The sequence below is a fragment of the Crocodylus siamensis genome, chromosome 6 (genome assembly GCF_052110815.1).
Source record: "Crocodylus siamensis isolate JL-2025a chromosome 6, ASM5211081v1, whole genome shotgun sequence".
NCBI lineage: Eukaryota > Metazoa > Chordata > Crocodylia > Crocodylidae > Crocodylus > Crocodylus siamensis.
In genome coordinates, this window is record NC_143400.1 from 64850734 (window position 1) to 64869677 (window position 18944).

Sequence of the window (18944 nt, forward strand, 5' to 3'; positions counted from 1 at the left end):
AAGTTGACATATGTTTATTTCAGCAGTTTTGGTTTTCTTTTTGAATACACTTAGGTCACTTCATCATGGAATGGTAAAAGTCTGAGTGTTTTCTTGTTAAAACAGTTGAATGACTTCAGACATCATAATTTTAGTATTTTCTGTAACAAAAAAGCATTACATATTTTCGAATCTTTATTTCTTTCTGAAAAATTATTTTAAAAATTTCTAAATCTGTGGCACCCAATTTTAATCCTTCTTGTTATCTGCAAATCTGCTTATTGTTTTTCCCAGAAGTGCACCTGGCACGCCTATCAAATCCTTAATACGTGACCTGTAAGACATGACCCCTGGATATCCTTTCAGAGCGCTTCACTAGAGCTCAGAATATGCAGATAATAGCCTGGAAGCCCTGAGAGGATTGATTTGATCCGGGGTTTTGAGGGCTTTCAAGCTCCCCCCTGCAGCGTCACAGGAAGGAACCCAAGTCCCCCGGGATTCCAGGTTCCTGGTTCCTTAAGAAATGAAAAACTCCAAAGACTCGTAGTTCAAGCTAAGATTCCTGGAGATTGTAGGTTCTTTACAGTGAACATGTTAGAGCTCCCTATTCTTTTCTGGCCATTTGGCAAAAAACATAGAAAGAGCTGGGGTGTAGAATTCTAAGACAGTGTGCATAGTAGGGTTGCTGTAGATGCTAGAAGCAGAAACTGTCCGTTTTCTAAGTTTTCAAAGAAATATCTGTGCTTTGGTGATGGATCAGCAAGTTCAACAAATTCCTTTTTCATGGAAAAAATTTTCACCCATTCTTGTTCTACAGATCTTAATCTAATTTCCTGTTGGGTTCCTCATGGCTAGCAGAGCTGTTAAGGAACATTGGGCTTCTTGAAGTTTAAAAAAAATGGTCCAGCTGGGACTACATACAGCTTGTAGAAGCATGGATACATACTTGCATGTATAACTAATTAACAGGACTGTCTATTAATTGGCAAACTGTTAACATAGAGTACAGTAATAAATGGGTGGTTATTGCTGCCTATCATCCTCTGGTAATAGGCCTTGGTGTCCCTAATTTTCACTTGTGCCTCTTCCATCCATTTCTTTTCTTTTGCCTGATGGTGGTTTTATGCAGCATGAGTTATAATATCATGTGTTGTACCATAGCTAAGAGCTATGTTCTGTTTTTCACATTTCCTCTTTGTCATACTCTGGTCATACACAATAGACAAGAATAAGAATCTCAGCCTTTTTTCTGTGCAATATCTCTTCCACCTGATATCTCCTCTTGAGATTGTTCACATTAGGCTGCAATACTTGTTCATTGGGGAATGTTTCCACTTTGCACATTAAAGCTAAGTGCAGACATTCAAAAAGCCTGAGGCAGAGTTGATCCAATCCACACGTTTCTCTAAGCTGCATGGATTGGATTGGCAGTGAATGGAATATACGTCTGCCCCTCAGTGAGGGGAGACAGGTGTTCCCACCCGCCTCCCAGCGTGGCAGAGATTGAGGGCAGCCAAGTGAGGGCCATCCCTGATCAGCTGTCAGACACATGCCCCCAACCCTCTGCTGCCACAACATCCCCTCTCCCATGCCCATCCCTAGGCTTTCAGAGCAGGTCACCATGGCACATCTGAGGAGGCACTCTGCAGACAGATGGTTCGGGCTCCTTGGAGCAACAGTGCAGCATGGGCCCTGGGAACAGAAGCTTCAGTTCTGTCAGACCACAGCCTCTCTGCCCAGCCATAGCTCCCAGTTCAGCCAGTAGGCAGCCCAAGGGGTGGGAGTGTGCAGAGGGATGTTGCCTGGCTTAGCTTGCCAGTGGCACCAGTCTCCACAGCCCTACTGCCTCTCAGCAGGGAAAAGCAGAGGGAATGGAGCCACCATCCCTTCCCCTCCTCCCCAACCTGGGCTCTGCACAGCTGCAGGTGGGGACCACAGTGGGAGCTTCCACCCCCAGCTACCCAGCTCAGCTGGCCATCGGGGCAGATCTTCCCAGCCCTCCTCTCCCATGAGCCACTGCCTCTCAGCAGCAGGGGGATGGGCAGGGGGAAGGAACAGAGTCCCAATCCCTGGGCTTCCTCCTCCCCCACACTGGGGTGTGCGCAGCTGAGGGAACCCTGCACAGTGGGGACTTCCTCCTAGCCCTGCTCTGGGCTGTCTGCTCCCTGAGCTGGCAGCTGCTGCTGGCCAAAGGAGATGTACAGTCACTGTGGGAGCAGCCCTGGGACCAGGAGGGAAACCTCTGTGTTCGTTCCCCCTCAACTGAGAGACAGTGGCTTGCAGGGAGGTGGCACTCTGGAGATTGGCCCCACTGGCCAGACAAGCCAGGCAGCAGTGGGGAAGCCCCCGCCATGCAGTCCACTGCCCCCTCCCTCCCCAAAACTGTGCAGATCCCAGCTCAGCAGGGTAGGGGTGCTCTGTTCTCCCACCTCCACTTTTTCTCTACCCCCTTTCACCTTCCCCTCATCCCAGCTGACAGGTACAGGCAGGATGTAGGGCCGGGGAGCAGAGGCTTTGCTGCCTCCATTCTGCGACAGCCAGGGGGCAGGGCCAGCCAGGTACTTGGTCGAAGCAGACAAGTGCAGCCCGAGACCAGCCCACCAACCCTGCAAGGGGGAGGTTAGCGGGGTAGCTGCAAGGCTTCTAGGATGCTAAGGGACTGTGACCTAACTTGACTGGGAGTCGATCCAGGACAGAAGTTCAAAAGACCAGTCTAACCTGAACCGATTAAATCAGATACTACATTGATACAAGTCTATCTTAGACTGGGTTTCACCATTTTTAAACCAGTCTTTGTGCACTGAACTTCTGTTCTGTTACAGGTTTAGAACAGTTTCTGATCTTTTATACCAATTTATGTGTAAAGTGTAAAGTCTCTACCTAGCCTAAGTTTTTTGGGGGTTTTTCAGTTAAAGTTTACTGGTCTCTGCACAGTACATTTAGGTGTACTCATTAAGTACCATATATCTTAACCCACTTGACAGTTGGTTTTTCAGGGCACTTCATATGATACAGTATTAATTTTTGAAAGATTTGGTTTTCCTCTTTGCTATTCTGCATAGTGGCAACTGTTGAGGTTTGATCTGCAGGGGTAAAAGTACAGGTTTTCACTTCAGTAATGATGATAAACCAGTGAATGTAATTTTAGAAAACTCACTGAAATAGTTTAATCTAATTTTTCCATTTTCAAGAGATCTATTCACTACAAAGCTCTCGGTTTTTTTAAAAGAATTTTAATTAAACCAGTCAAATAAATGGAAAAATAGCTAATTTTAGTGATAGATATTTTTTATGCCATTAGTTGAAACAGGTTGTAGGAACCTACACTATACAACTCCCATCTTAGTCAACCTGATTCCTAAAAATTGTTACAGTAAGTTAAGCAAAACCACCACAGGTGATTGAGAAATAACAAGGGGTGCTTCTCTCTCGTAGTGTCTGTTTTGTGCTTTGTCTCATGCCTTTACTTGTAGCAGTTTTTAATCTTTTGATTAGTTTGTGCCAATTTTTTACAACAATGGTAATGCATGTGTAAAACCCTATGGCATCAATGCACTAAACTTAAGTAATGATTTCCAGTCTCTTGATCATTCTTGTTGTTCATTCACAACTTTATACAGACAAAGACCCACTTTACGTAATTCCAATAAAAAATATCCTCGCTGTGGAGAAGCTTGAAGAGAGCTCCTTCAACAAGAAAAATGTGAGTCACAGATTTAGCTTTTTAAAAGTAGCAGTAGCAATAGTTATCTGTAGTATGTTCTGGGAGTCTGAAGAGCTGTGCTCAAGTCCTGTAAGACTCATTCTGTGACTTGCCTCATTTTTTTGTGTTTGTAAAATGTGGGGAATTGTTGGCTGACTTCTATATGTACACTTGTTAGCCAAAATATTACTAGTGTTTGTTTAACTACGAAATACAGGACTATTAAATTTCAAAAGCTGATAGGAGGTTATGATTTTGAATTCATCATCATACTTGCTGCTTGGGGTTCTCAGATGTTCTCTGTTTTGGACCCTTAAACAATAGTTTAGGTATTATTAGCACAATTTTGAGGTCATCAAGGCATTGTGGTTTTTTTGCAGGGGTGTTTGAAGAGTGGGCTGGGAGGGTTCTGGTGCTCACAGGGTGTCAGGAAGGGAATTAATGAGGAAAGGGCTCCTGTCAAGTCGAAGTGATAGCAAAAGAGAAATGGTGATATGCATTTTCCTGTTCTTTTCATTCATGTAATGCCACTCGTCATAGATGGGGAGGAGCTGTCTGAGAAGCATGGGATACAGGGGTAAGGCAGTTAGTTCTTTGCTGGAAACATTGCTTGCTTATATTGGTAGGCAGGAAGAAGAAAAGAGGTAGAAATAATAGAAAACCTAGGTGCTTGGTTATGTCAGAAGGGAACAGCAGGAGGATGAAAACTGTCCTCTTGGACTCTTTGATCCCTTTGATTCACTCACTGCCCAGGTTCCCAGTGTCTGGGGTTTCTCTCTCTGACCTGAATTCAGTTGATGTGATTATCTTCAGAGCTGATCAATATTTAGTTTATCTTGCTGAGTAGGATTTTTGTGTAAAATAAAGTAATTTCTTCCACAGATGTTCCAAGTGATACATGTAGAGAAGACACTCTATATCCAAGCAAATAACTGCGTGGAGGCTAATGAATGGAGAGAAGCTCTCTGTAGGGTAACCAGGTGTAACCAGAGGAGACTGAGTGTTTACCATCCCTCTGCTTTTCTGAATGGGAGCTGGCTTTGCTGCAAGGCAACCCTGGAGAACACTGTGGGCTGCACTCCTTGCACAGCGTAAGTTGTTTCTGAAGCAAAATTCTCAGAACAGAAATGAGACATGGATGCTATGTTGCTGCTCATGCCGTCTACAGATGGCAGTTCCAGATTCTCTTTTGCAAGTTAACTAGTGGTTTCTTCCCTGGTTAGTAAAATGCTGTTGCCAATATGATTTATCAATCTTAAAATACCTAGTTTTTGTAAGCGTGCTGCCTCATCTGTTTCCAGTGCAAAAGACCAGGAAAGTCAGTACAGCATGTAAATTATAAATATTTTAACTGATTTATAACTGAAAAATATAGTGACTAAAGATCTTATAACCAGTGTAAATACAATGGCTAATTATAGCAGCAAAAGATTCATGTGCATGGGTGTGGACTGTTTGGACTACCTTCCCTTCTATTGCCGTGAAAGCAGTAACTGATAGAATTCTTATCACCCCTAAACTTACTGCCAAACACTTCAACTGCAAAGACCCAACTTGTTGCTGCTTCATCCTAGCAAATCACTTCTCCTGGCATCTGTATTCTGGGCTGGAGAAATTTGGAAACCTAGGATGTTTAGTGTGTAGTTCTGTTCCTCTTCTAGCTCCATGCCTGCTCTCTAAGTTGTTATTCAGTAACTGACAACCATGGGCTATATTCTCTAACCTAAAGGTGCTTTTCCACCTTTGGCAGCATAAAGCAGCTGTGAAGCTGGCATCAGTCAGCTGCCTGCCACCGTCTTAGCTTCAATGTACATAATGGGCATAAAGCGGGGAGGGGCACTTATTTTGACTGGAGGACCACTTGAGGAGTTCTGGTAGCTCTTGGGGGGAGAAGAGGGTGCTGATGCAGCATCAGCCCCATTACAGCTGTTTCCACTGTCAGGGTTTGGGGAGATATGTTAGGGCACACAGCTGGGCTGACAGGATGGAGTCCACGGGCGGGTGGGGAGTAGCATCCAGGAGAAGGATAGGTGGGCGAGGGTCAGGGCCAGGATCACAGGGTGGTGACAGTGCAGGCCCAGGACAGCCATGATCCACTCCCCACATGTCCTTGGGATAGTTCAGTTCTGCAGGGAACTGCATGCTAGTGCAGGGATGTGCAGGGAGCAGATTGTGGCTCTGCCCTGGGACTTAGCCCCATGCTGTCACTGTCTTGTGATCCTGGCCCTGTTCCTGACCTTGAGCCCATCTGACCCACTCCCAGATGCTGCTCCCCGCCTACCTGCAGCCCCATCCAATCTCCCCAGCCAAGTGCACCCTGCCTGCAGAGGTCCTGGGCCAGTCTCCTGCCCGCTCTGTCCAGTACCCTCAGTGGTAGGTGCAGGGCAGGTGAGCGTGGGGTGCTATGGCAGTGGAGCTGGGGTTGGCGCACACACCTGCTCCCAGGTGGCAGGGACTGTGAGGAAGCTGAGTCCAGCTAATGTGCCACTGCACAGCCCTGCAGACTACAGCTCCTAGCCTGCCCAAGAGCCGTACACAGGGATAGGGCAGGCTGTGCCTGAGGGCAGCAGAACTGACCACACATGCCACAGCCCAGGATTTAATTGCAGACTGGATTTAATCACTAGGCAGGCCGGATGCAACCTGCAGACCATGTTTTGTCCACCCCTGGTATAAATCATGGGAGAGGGAGGGCATATATAACCAGCGTTGCTTGTTGCTGGCTGGCCTATCTGCAAAGTTCTGATCAAGTGTGGATTAGAACAGCCTTGATGCTTCTCTAGTTTGACCGAGCCAGGTTCCTGTGTGGTGCAAAAGCTACCTTCACACCCTGCTGAGCACTGTTCAGATGAGTCAGCCTCAAGATTGTTAGTACACGCTGCTCAAGCAGTCCTGGGGGTCTTTAAAACATGCTTTTCCAAAGAGAAGAAAATGGCAAAAAAGTTCTAGATGTGCTTTCAGAAAAACCTGTGGTTTGTAGCTTTTTGATCTTGGGTAGGTTGGGAATTTTTCTGATATATTGGCTATTTTCCTTAAACTGTTGTTTTTTCAGAAAAGCAGATATGGGACTGGAAAGATCTCCTAGGCTGTCAAGTAGTCTTTTGCCTTCAGAGGCAACCACTTACCTTGGAAGTCGTTGCTTTAAGCTCTTGTATACAACTACAAAAGACAATACCTAAAATGCCAAGAACACCCTGTAATATGCTATAGGCAAATGCAGGGACAGCAGTGGTACTTGCCAGTGCTCTGCCACTACAGTAACAGGAAAGTACTTGATTCACACATGCTCAGAAGATGCAAGGAAGAGGACTTTCTTTCACCATGGAGGAAGGCTAAACCCCCACAGGCTGTGCTAATCTGACATGGGGAAAATTTCCTTCCTTACCCTAAAACCCAGAGGGAAGAATAAGGCCTTCTAGCCAGTAATCTCTGGGTTTTAGTCCTTCGGGCTTCAAAGGATGGTGAAACCTACCCACCTCACCAGTTAGAGGCCAGTAACGTTCGTGAGGAGGAAGACTTTTCATGACCCCTATTGGGGGACGAGCAAAAGCCCTGAGGCATGGGAATTACTAGACACCTTCTGCATGACAAGTTACCTCTTCACCACAACATTGGTATTGCAGATATGTGATTCCACATCACGCATGCTGATTTGAGCCAGAACTCCCTGTTCTGTTGTTGAAAAGCTGTTCCAACCCTTTTACTTTGACAAAAACCTAATTTCCAAGCTAAATTTAACTAGAAGCAGTTTGTTTAGAAATGGCTTTAGTGTGTTATAATTGCATTTGTACAGGAAACTTACCTATCCACGTGATGGGTTGCATTAACTTATAGCTCATGGGTAGCAACCAATCCTAGTAAAATCTAGCCTACTCCACTTGCGCATGAAGGGTATTATCATATTTTTTTAATAATTTCTTTTCCAGTCTGTCTCAGTTGAGTTATACAGAAAGACCCTCACTTTTTTTAGTACTTCCTGTTCACCATTCAGATACAGTAGAAACTTATAAAATGTGCATTTCCTGCCCTAAGTAGCACTTGAGAAATCACCAATATGAAGTATCATCCAGCAAAATTATCATCAAATCCAATTTTAGCAACACAATTTATTGTCCTCAGATATTAATACAAATCAAGTTGTGTTTTTTGCATCCATACAAAATTTGTCATCAGTCTTGTATGCATGTGGTTTGAACATTTGAAGTGCTATGTAAACCTGTGTCACTGATCAGCATTATAAATTGCTAAGTGTTTTGAAATTTTGTTAGCACTCATTTGCTTTCAAGCTCTTAAGGTAATGTCCTTACCTTCATATTACATTTCCCCCCCCAATACAGAGGTGTTCCGGCCGATATTCAGATTGAAATTGATGGAGATAGAGAAATGGAGAGAATTTACTCACTCTTTGCCATCAGCATGCCTAAACTGCAAAAGATGGAAGGTATCTGACTGTAAATTCACTGAAGTTATGTGACCATAAAACCATTTTAATCGTATATAAATTTAGGCCCATAATATCATACTGTTGTCTTCAATATTTTCATTGAATATAAAACATATTGTACATACTCACCTTCTTAATATTACTGTATCATAGTTTCATAGTTGGTAGGGTCGGAAGGGACCTGAGCAGATCATCGAATCCGACCCCCTGCCATGGCAGGAAAGAGTACTGGGGTCAAACGACCCCAGCAAGGTGTTTGTCTAGCCTTGTCTTAAAGACCCCCAGGGTAGGAGGCAGCACCACTTTGCTTAGACGTTGGTTCCAGATCCCAGCTGCCCTGACCGTGAAGTAGCACCTCCTGATGTCTAATCTGAATCTTACCCTCTGCCAGCTTGTGACCGTTATTTCTAGTCACTCCTGGTGGTGCTCGGGGGAACAGGGACTCCCCCAATGCCTGCTGGTCCCCTCTGACTAGTTTGTAACAGGCCACTAGATCCCCCCTCTGCCTTCTCTTGTGGAGGCTGAACAGGTTCAGGTCCCTGAGCCTCTCCTCATAGGGCCTGCCCTGCTGCCCCGATCATGCGAGTGGCCCTCCTCTGGACCCTCTCCATGTTGTCCACATCCCTCTTGATGTGTGGCACCCAGAACTGTTCTTCATCTGTCTGGGCTAATATGTACTCTGTCTATATCTAGCTTCCATTTAATGTGCTACCAAGACATGTATGTATGCAAAACAGGAGTGATGAACACAATGTCACTATCATGTCACTATATCTCATCTTTACATACAGTAATTTATGTTAGTGCTCCTGGTCTTATTACAGCTGAAGAAGAGGGTGCTTTGTGGCATGGCAGCAATTCAAGAATACATGTAGTTTTATGGCAGTGCTAATAGTGGCCAGCCTTCTGTGATGAGCCAGTTAAGCCCTATTGACAATGAGCTACAAAGCTAAACCAAGTTGTCCATCATGTCCAATTTTAACACCAAGTTTACTGTTTTTATTTCTTTGTATTAGCCTATATTTAATTTAAAAGTAACTGCATTTAAAAGAAACTTTGAAATCCCTATTTTGAGTCAAATAGATTTGCCTTGTCTGTTAGAAGTAGAACGCTGTGATCTGCTGTTTGTGTTGATCATTACAGAGACTTGTGAAAGTACTGCAGTTTATCAAGGTCCACAGAAAGAGCCTGATGACTGCTCCAACTTCAACATTGAGGACTCTGTAGCAACTTTCCATACTCTTCAACAAATAATAGCCATAGTAGAGAAGCTGAGAGAATCACACGACAAGTATCAGAAGACGAGATCATCTAGTGCTAAATATGGTAGTGAGTAAGTATCATATGTAATTCTGTGTGCACGAGCAAAAAGAAGAGTGTGAGGGTGGGTAGCAGCATTTGAGCACATGGTGATAACTCCTCAGTTAAGCCCTGCTGGGAACAGATTTTTGTCTTCTCCCTATTTGTAGCACAGTGTCCAGCACAGGGTAGGGAGCAATTCCAGGGATGCCTTTGGATGTTATTGTAAAAAGTATCCTATTACTACTGCTGCTGCTAGAAAGATTGGGTATTTAGACAAGTTGGCTCACCATCCATATTATGTAGTCATGTAGCATACCACTTCTGGAAATTACTGCTTCAAAAAGCACTGCATAATCTGTCAGTTTGACACTCCTGGCAGTCATGCAAGGTGGGTTACCTTTCACAGGTGAGCTTAGAACTTCATACTTGACCATTTGAGCCATATCCAGACAAGCACAGATGTTTGGTTCCCTGGCGACAACTAGCAACAGCACACTTGGGGCCACAGCTGGTTGTCCTTGGGGAATGCCTGTGCAGGTTACCCCAGCTGGGGTAGAGGAAGCAACTGTGCTGGCCCCAGTAGCTTTACTTGGGATCCTGGGGGCCAGGGAAGCTGCAGCCATAGCGATCCTGCAGCTTGGAGCCTGGCTGACAGCCATAGCATAGCTCTAGCTGGCTAGGCTCCAGTTTTGGGTAGCATGCACTGCCTTCATGTACACTGCCCTGCTTTTTTTCTGTGCTCTTTTTTTGACCCCTGGATCTCCAGGGGTCAACAAAAAACCGACACTGCAAGGTAGCAGTGCAGGAAACGCCTAAATGTGTGGTGTGTGGCGCTGCAGATGGGTCTGTGGCCTTGGAGTATATTCTCATATTATCCTGGTAAGGTATTTTTCTCCTTTGTCAGAAAAGTCTGAGTTGTTACAGAAGAGCTCTCTTAACACTGATTTCCTGTTTGCTAGCTTAATTTTGTGGTGCCAGTTGTTTGCACAGATCTTTCTGAGCCAGAGTTGCTCTTTGACTTACAGATTCCATGTGATAGCACGGCAAGGGGGGGGGGGGTCAACCTTTTGTGGTAGGGATCCTCCCCAAGTGCCATTCTGATCCCTTTGCCCTGACTGATCTGTTACTCTGCTTTCTTCTCTGTCTTGTGCTCTCTACCCAATCTGTTGCTCTGATTTCTGCTCCCTCCCAGTCTGTCATGTGCCACACAGAGTGTTCCTCTCTGCCACTTGTGGGATGTGTGCCAAAGGTTGGCTACCCCAGGACAGAACTTCAGAATTCCAGTAAACCATGCTACTTCCTAACCTACAGTAGAAGCTATGCAAAGAGAATAGTTTTATACACAAACTCAAAATTAAAATTCTATGATACATAATTATTCAAAAAGCACCTGTTGTCATCAGTGTATTTACTTGTGGCTTCATTTTTTTTTTTTTTTTTTGCAGAGAAAATCCAATTGTTGGAAAAGGTTCCTAACCAAAACAAGGGATGATTTATATATTTCAGAAGGAACTGGAAATACTAGGTGTTTGGGATTTTTATTCATTGTATATACTTGTCTGAAGTATTTAACAGTGAACGTTAGCAGAAATGCTACTTGTGTTGACAGTCTATTTAATATTTAATAGAAAAAATAATCTGTTTCGGAATCTAAGCTTGAAGTTGATTCTCATTTTGCTCAAGTTGAAGCTCCAGGATCTTGAACTATCAGATGCGAGTTAATATAAATGCTTCTGCAGTTGCTTTTTTTTTATCAGAAAGAACTTTCTCAAAGAATAAGCTTTCTAAGGGACAGTACAAATGTCAACTGAAGCATCTCTTTCACTATACTGCAAACTTGCATTAGTCTGCCATCAGTGACTGTTCTGCCAACAGTTGATCTTGCAATGAAAATCCCAAGCTATCATGACTTAAGCATCTGAAGCTCCAGATTCAGTGCATGTCAGGACTCTTGAATTAACTGCAGTCAAAGTTTTATTATGTCATGCAGTATGTTGTAAACATTCTGCAGACAGAAGATACCAATTTTGTTATATCTGTATAATAACTGAAGAAGAAATCAGGGAGTTTATTATTGTATTGTACATTTGTTTACATTCTGGGGTGAGTAATATGTGGAGTGACATGAGACCACTATCTGTTTTCCCTCTTTAAAGAACCAGGTACTTTTTTGATATTTGAAAAAGCAGATTAGCAATCCCTGCCTACAAATGAAAAGAATGCAGAGGTTAAGATTTTGGTTAGATATTGTTCATATCTTCTCCCCCACCACCACCTTTGTTCAACTTTTTTCCGCAATTGAGCTCAAGCTCACCCCTGATAATATTAAATCTGTTTTCGAATAATCACTCCAAGCACTTTAGAGATCTGGACTGTCCCAGATTTATTTTTAGATACTTTATAGTATCTACTCTTTATGATCAGTTGAATGATCAGTGCTGTTGTCTTAACAGTGCTTTAGTGAATATTTTTATATCTAAGTCTATGGATTTTCTATTATTAGCCAGATCCCAGAAAAAAATTGAACTGCATTCTGGACTATAGAGTATTTGATTCTTGTTCACTTCATCTGAGAATTTATTTTTATGCTGGAAAAAATATGGATATAACCAATAGAAACAAGGTAGTGCTTTGGAGAAAAGAAAGCTAAGCCTTGCTTCATCAGTATTATGGTACTATTTTTAAAACATTAAAAACATATTTTATACATATGAATTTTCATTTTTCAAAAACTTTCTGGGGTGGGTTGGGTTTTTTTTCAGTCCTGATTTGCCCTAAGTCAATTAAAAATGTAAGTTGTCAATAGACATACAGAGCTACAATGTTCAGAAATCATAAGCTGTTTGAAATACTACATGTTTATAATACTATGGTAGGGTGGCTTTCTCCAAAGGCAATCCAGTTGGCACCACCGGCGTGAAATCAATGTTGAACTGAATGCAGTTCTCTGATTAGAACAATCATTTTGTTAATATTAAAACAACTATTTGAGATGATCTGTAATTTGGTACCAATATCTGCAACATCATAATGTTTGCTACTGGCCACTTTACATACCTACAACTATTTTTGCATTACTTTACTATTTGTTGTATTCATAAAGGAGTACTTTTTGCCATCATTTTAAATTAGGAAAAATTAAACTTGTTGACATTAGCTGCATCTACACAATATGCTGACTGTGCTAGGCTTACACTACTGCATGGTCAGCATCACAAAAAAGCCATTTGTTGGTGCTACTGCGCAGTAATGACTGCACAGTCAGAGTCTCGTGGAGACGCGGCCATTCTAATTCTTTCAAGGTCAACAGGACCTAGTTTATTTGCCATAAGAGCAAGTTTTTCTAAATTTGAGTGTCAGTATTGGGTCTTGCTTTGTATGGTGAGCAGTCTTGTTACAAAATGTCTATTTCTGAAGTATATTTCTGTCATTCTTGAAGTCAAACATATGCAAAATTGAAACTTACGGTGTTGTAACTTTTTTTTTTAAATGCACTTTTTATTTGCTTTGGTACTAGATTAAATAAAAGACAAGTAGGCCTCTTGAAATCTAAGGCCTTTGAAAATTTGTCATTTTATAGTATGTTTTAAAAATGCAGTAGGTTTTCTAGAATTGAATTTAGAGATGAGTAGGTTCACTAATATTATAGTTGCTTCCAGTTTGATTAGCCTAGAATGGAAAAATTACTCAGTTATTAGTTTTATTTGGACTGTAAATTATCTTTTTTTTAAGTGTAGTATGAATTTTGTGTAAGGATGTATTGTGGAAAATGTATTTTTATTTAAATTTTATTTTCGTATCAAGATTATTAAACTTTTTGTAATGTTGCCTGTAAACAACTCGCAAATAAATTGCAAAATACTTGAGGTGTACTGTGCATCTTCTGTGATGTCCGTAGCTTATTTGCGTATGTAACTAGGTAAGGATTAGCATAAACTAATATTCTTCTAATAGAAAGTCAGTAAAATAATTTTATATAGTCTTCCATCTTAATTGGAGGTTGTTTAGCAGAACATTCTGCATAGACCAGATTGCTTAGTCTCCTATCTTTGAACTGTCCTATGACATGGCAGTAGCTGGACGTATTTATGGATAATTGGTCTTTGGCTGACATTTGTTTGTCTAGTATTTAATGTCTTAATGACAAGTGCTAAATAGGTACCAGCATCTTCTGTACGTGTTTGTGTCAGTATTTTAGTTGCATCACTTCTTGAACATATCTTTATTTCTTTGTCGTGTTCTGTATGTGTTCCTCTCCTCTGCTTTTCCCTTTCCTTCCTACTTAATGACATGTACATGTCTAGTTTTAAATATCTCAAGTCTGTAGACCAAGAGAGTAGCCCTTCTTGTATAGGATATTTTATAGGATTACATCCCATCGCATTTGGGGGGAGATGCTTGTGTAGGGCAATGAATTTTTGGTTTGGAGCTGTGGTGCCAAGCCATCTTGTCTTAGGAACCTGTTAACTGACTGGCTTAGGGCACAATGCATCAAGCCCTGCCTGGCTAGCCAACATCATTTTGCAGAGACTTTTTAAAGCACAAGAGTTAAACAGATGGGGAAGCCAGCAGAAGGTACTAAAATGATCCTCTTCTGCTGGAGGAAAGTTACCAATGGCAAATTATGAAGAAATGGCAGTAAACTAGATCTAACACTACACACATCTTACAACTGAATGTTAGTAAAACTGCACCTACTTGATGCAGAATGACTTGGGTCTTCAGAAAAAAACATCCTGGAATATTCCAGCTAATTTTGATCAAGTTGCGACAAAAGAATTCACACAGAACACTAACCTTCCTACATGCTCCCTAATCTGGCTGAGTCCTGTTTATATTCTCCCATACACTGGGGGGAAGGAGGGAGGAAAGTTAGCTTTTAAGGGGATGAGTGTCCAGCTAAGTGCTCATGAAACCCATCTATAAAATACAAAGCCCTTGAACTTTGCCTCAGTGGCTCTGTATTTTGTAAAATGTAGTGTGATGACATCTTGCCTAATTAGGTTAAAAAATAGTCCATCATGAAGGGATATTTAAGCTCCTCTTTCTGTATTTCTACTGGGACACCTCCCTGAAGCTTGGCTTGTTTTATGGCAGTCTGTATTTTAAAACAAAAAAAAAGGACGAATGGAGGGAAACTAGCATTTCTAGGACAGCAACATACCTTTCCAACACCTGTGGCTGCTGTGAACAAATGAAAGCTGCTTTTGCAAAGGTGAACATCTGCCACTGCTGCATTCAGCATGCTGCAGGCCTTGAATCTCTGCAGAAGGAAGAATATTGTACTGGTCAGGATGCTGCCTTGGATTTTCCTCCTGCCCAGCCTCAGACTTCCTGAATAACATTGGCCAATCACTTGGAGCCAGAGCCTGTTCCACCTTTTAGGCATGTAAGTAGACGCAAGCATCTAAATGAGATCCTTTAATTTAAGTCCCTGAAAATTTTATTGCTTAATCTATTAATAGTTGATAGCAGTGAGGAGGAGGAGGACCCAACTACTCCTTGCTTTTAAGTTTTTCAGGGATTCAAGCTTTGACATCAGTAGAAGCAGGCTCAGATCATTTTTCAGCCAAAGTGACTGGTCACCTGTTAAAAAATGTCAATGAAAAACTACCCAGTTAGCAAACAGTTTAATATTGTCACTTTGCAAAAAAATGGTATTTGTTTGGCTTATAGCTGATAGATACACATTTTGATTTTGGGTATTTAATTGCTTATTAAAACTGAATTCAGATCATTTTTAAGAAATGCTAACACATTAAGGTGGCCCTACGTTCTTCTAAATTCAGATATCATAGTAATAAATGTAAATGTCCTGCAAAATATTATCTATCTTAGAGATGAGAGCTGTGTTTGATAAAAACAACTGTGTAGGTACTTTAAAACTACTAAATGCAGCTGTAAATATTAAGAATAAAAGATTAACATATCCCTATCATCTTCCATTAGGATTTGCTAGAACAGCTGTGCCTGGAGCTTAACAAAGTAGAGTGAGGTTGATAGAGTACTTTTGCTCGACCAGTGTTAATTTTGACTTATGGAAATGAACCAAAGCAGAGCTCTGGTAAATAATGTTAAGTTTGCATTTGTCTAAACACTGCTTTCCTGCTGTGCCACCTATTACATTTCACACTGTTCTACACTGCATATGCAACAGTAATAGCAAGAATTTGTGTAAAACTCACTCTTGTCTTCATGCACATACGGAGCACATAGTCCCAGTAGAGGATTTATCAACATGTGGACCAGCCCTCCCAAAACACAAAAGGCCAAAACTTTATCTTGGCTACTTTAAACATTCTTATTTCAAATTACTTTATTGTTTTTCAAACAACAGGTAGGATTTTTCAGTTATAAGTGATCACATTTTTTATTTTTCTTTCAAACTTCTTGAACTCAGATTTCTTTGAATCAATATAATTTAAGATCTGATTATACTATGACTCTTAACTCAAGTTTTCCTGTGGTTATAGCCTAAGACAAGTCTATTTCACTTACATGAATAGTTTCGTGTTTTTAATATTATAAGGAACTTGGTGTTGAATTGTCCAATCTTGCACCTGCTTAAGCCTGCACTTGACTGTGCGCATATAAGCAGTCCATTAAAGTCAATAGTGTACCACAAATGCAGAGTTAAGTATAAGCACATACAAGTTTTTGTCCTTTGCACACATTTGTCACTGGACTCATGAGTTTTAAAAACAAACCAATTCTATAACCCCCTCTTATGAGGGTCTCTAATACTCTGATACAAAATTCTCAAAGAATTATCAGATTGGGTCGCACTGCTAATCCCAACTGAAGTCAACTGAGCAAACTACATGAGCAAGGGATACAGGATCAAGGCAAATGTAATAGTAGCTACTTCCACCATACTAATGAGGTAAGGACTATATAATGCAGAAATCCATATCATTCACTTAAGATGCAATTTTTTGGTTAGTTGCTTTCATAGGTTTACATTTATTTTTAAGAAACGTTCTGTATTCACTGGTAACTGAATTTATTATTTATAATGAGGTCACAAAATAATCTGAAGCAGAAACAGTGAGGTTGTTACCTCTGCACTTGAGCAACTGCTGCTGGAATGCTGTGTCCAATTCTGGTGCCCACAGGATGATAGAGATGTAAATACATTGCAGAAGGTTCAGAGAAAAGCCATGAGAATACTTTAGAGGATTAGAAAATACCCTGTTTAGTGAGAGATTTGAAGAGGTCAATGTGTTCAGCTTACTAGCAAAATGGTTAAAGGGTTGACTTAAACAGTTGTAACTATGTGGAGAATAGACCTCTGATATAACACAGTCCACTGGCTGGCAAAAACACTAGACAAATATGCAGGCCAGAAACAGGGCCTGGAATTAACCGCTGGCGCAATTTACCCCAAGTTATGATTGACGTTTCAATCACTGAAATTTCTAAGTCAAGATTGGGTATTTCCTTGAAGACCGTGGTGCTAGTTTAAAGAACTAATACTGGAAAATCCTGTGATCTGCATTTATAAAGGAAGTCAGACTAGCTGATCACAGCCACAGCTTTTCTGTGCCATATGTTATCAGAGGTCTTAGTCTCAAGGAACTGAATAACGTAACAAACATACCTCTTCCCAAAATGCCAGCAGTGTATTATCATCTTTCTCAGTGCCATTTTACAAATCCAGACATTTGAGCTGTGTGGAACAATGTATTTAATGAACATATTTACGAAAGAATAAATGCACCCATATTTCAAAATCATCATTTCAAAATCTGTCTAAATTCAGTCTTGCAAATGTTTATGTCTGAACAGCATTCTTACTGCTTCAAAAGTGTCATTTTACAGTGATCAAGTGATGATTTAATGTCAAGTCTAGTTTAATATTTTCATAATAAAAGGACACAACATTCTTTAATAGAAATCTTGTGGTTCCCTTTTGTAAAAAATGTTTACTTTGGATTTTTTTAAATGGCACTGAGTTCATGACAGCAGATAAATGAGCTCTGAACACTGCTAACTATAAGCACTTGTAATTCATATATTTTTGTAAAACATCTGATTAATATGAACAGGTAGAACAGTGTGAACTGGAAAAAAACTTGTATTAATTGAAATGCAGACCTTTGATCTGTATTCTCTTACCAAGGATTATTTTAGCTGTATATGAAATGCGAGCAGTACCTGACTAACAGGTACTGCAGTCTAGGTAAAAACTTTTCTGCTATTAAAGCTACACAACTGAGTATTATTCAAAGCTGTCCTTCCCCCACTCCCCTCCCCTCTTCTTTCAATAGGCCACCTCAGTCTGGCCACTTTTCTGATGTTAGGAAGTGAGAAGAGACAAACTAACCATCCCCAAGTTTATAGACAGACTTGAACTCAAGATACTTCAAAGGTTTTTTTTAAAAATAAAAATGAAAAAAACTACTTACCCAAGTCAGTTTAAAAAAACTCTGCAGAAGGTTTTAGTTCTGATTGGTCTCGAAATCTTCAAGTTCACTCCAGTTCGGCTTTTCGAGGAGAATTTTGGCAATGGACAGGAGCAGACGGTGAGGAAAGGATATTGCGGGGGTACATGCATGTTAGTGAGGGGCTCAAATCAAGGCAGAGAATTAACTTGGTGTTTTCTCTCAACCAATATGCAACTACTGCACTGACAGGTTACGAGCTGAATGGGAGGCTGAGGGGTGGGAGTCCAGCCATTTAAACACCAAAGGGTCAGCGTTCTTCTTCCGAATCCTGTGACTTGGTTGCTAGGAGACAGAGAAACGCTGACTGCAGCTGCCAAGGAGCCTGCAGAGGCTCTCAGCAAAGTGGAATGAATCTACACTGGTAAGAATCAACTATGAACTACAACAACATCCAAGCGAGGCACTGATATGGCACCTTTTCTCCACAGATCCACCAAGTGATTTACAAAGGAGGTAAGTATTAGCATAACTCCGCTCTTTCCTTCTACAGTTGTAGACAGCAGCTGCTGTGTCAGCACCATTGCTGCCATAACACATACTGCAAGGGAGATGAAAGAGGGTAGGGGAAATCCATATTCTACCAGCCTCGTGTGGGGAAATCAATTCAGGTGAGCGCTCTTAAATCTTCTGTTTCTGCCTCTAAATGTTCAGGCCAAGGAAACATATATTTGATCCTCTCCTTTAGCTATTTTCTGTCATTTCTATTGGTATTACCTTTACTTTCTCACACCAAGCCAGGGATAAGAAATGGTACTTTAAAAGCTATTGAATTAACCACTGACTTGCCTGCCTCTAATGTGTTTAATAAAAGGTTTGGGGGCTTTGTGCGTATGCCATGCCATGCACGTGGGGATGAGCTGAGCTCTGAAGTGGTGTGACAGGTTTGTATTGTACACATACCCTTTCTGCTAACTGAAACAGAACGTGTTGATTTACACTACTGTAAGTGAGAATGAAGACTTTGCTGGTTTTGTGGATTATCCTGAATAGCTTTAGAAGTATTTTAGAGTAAAAATAAAAGGAAATATAAATCCAGATAAGCTCTTTATATCAATTACTAAGCAACCTG

At 41.2% G+C, this 18944-nt stretch overlaps 2 protein-coding genes and 1 long non-coding RNA gene across 3 annotated transcripts in view; 2 read left to right on the forward strand and 1 right to left on the reverse strand.

The window, feature by feature from the left end:
* Positions 1-13294, forward strand: part of RASA2 (RAS p21 protein activator 2) — a 92381-nt gene extending 79087 nt beyond the window's left edge. Inside the window, exons 20-24 of the mRNA XM_090051080.1 lie at positions 3600-3682; positions 4565-4773; positions 8020-8123; positions 9270-9459; positions 10874-13294. Of these exons, the coding sequence (XP_089907206.1) occupies positions 3600-3682; positions 4565-4773; positions 8020-8123; positions 9270-9459; positions 10874-10904 (617 nt within the window). The 3' untranslated portion in view covers positions 10905-13294. The remainder of the gene's footprint in view (positions 1-3599; positions 3683-4564; positions 4774-8019; positions 8124-9269; positions 9460-10873) is intronic.
* On the reverse strand, positions 18-18477 carry LOC149862921 (uncharacterized). Its single transcript, XR_016442894.1, has 5 exons — positions 17837-18477; positions 17029-17097; positions 16489-16619; positions 14593-14691; positions 18-140 (listed from the first exon to the last, which is right to left on the reverse strand). It is a non-coding gene; the product is annotated as an uncharacterized LOC149862921 (long non-coding RNA).
* LOC149862922 (uncharacterized) overlaps positions 18200-18944 on the forward strand; it is a 30427-nt gene continuing 29682 nt past the window's right edge. Inside the window, exon 1 of the mRNA XM_090051081.1 lies at positions 18200-18328. The gene's annotated coding sequence lies outside the window, so the exon portion shown is untranslated. The remainder of the gene's footprint in view (positions 18329-18944) is intronic.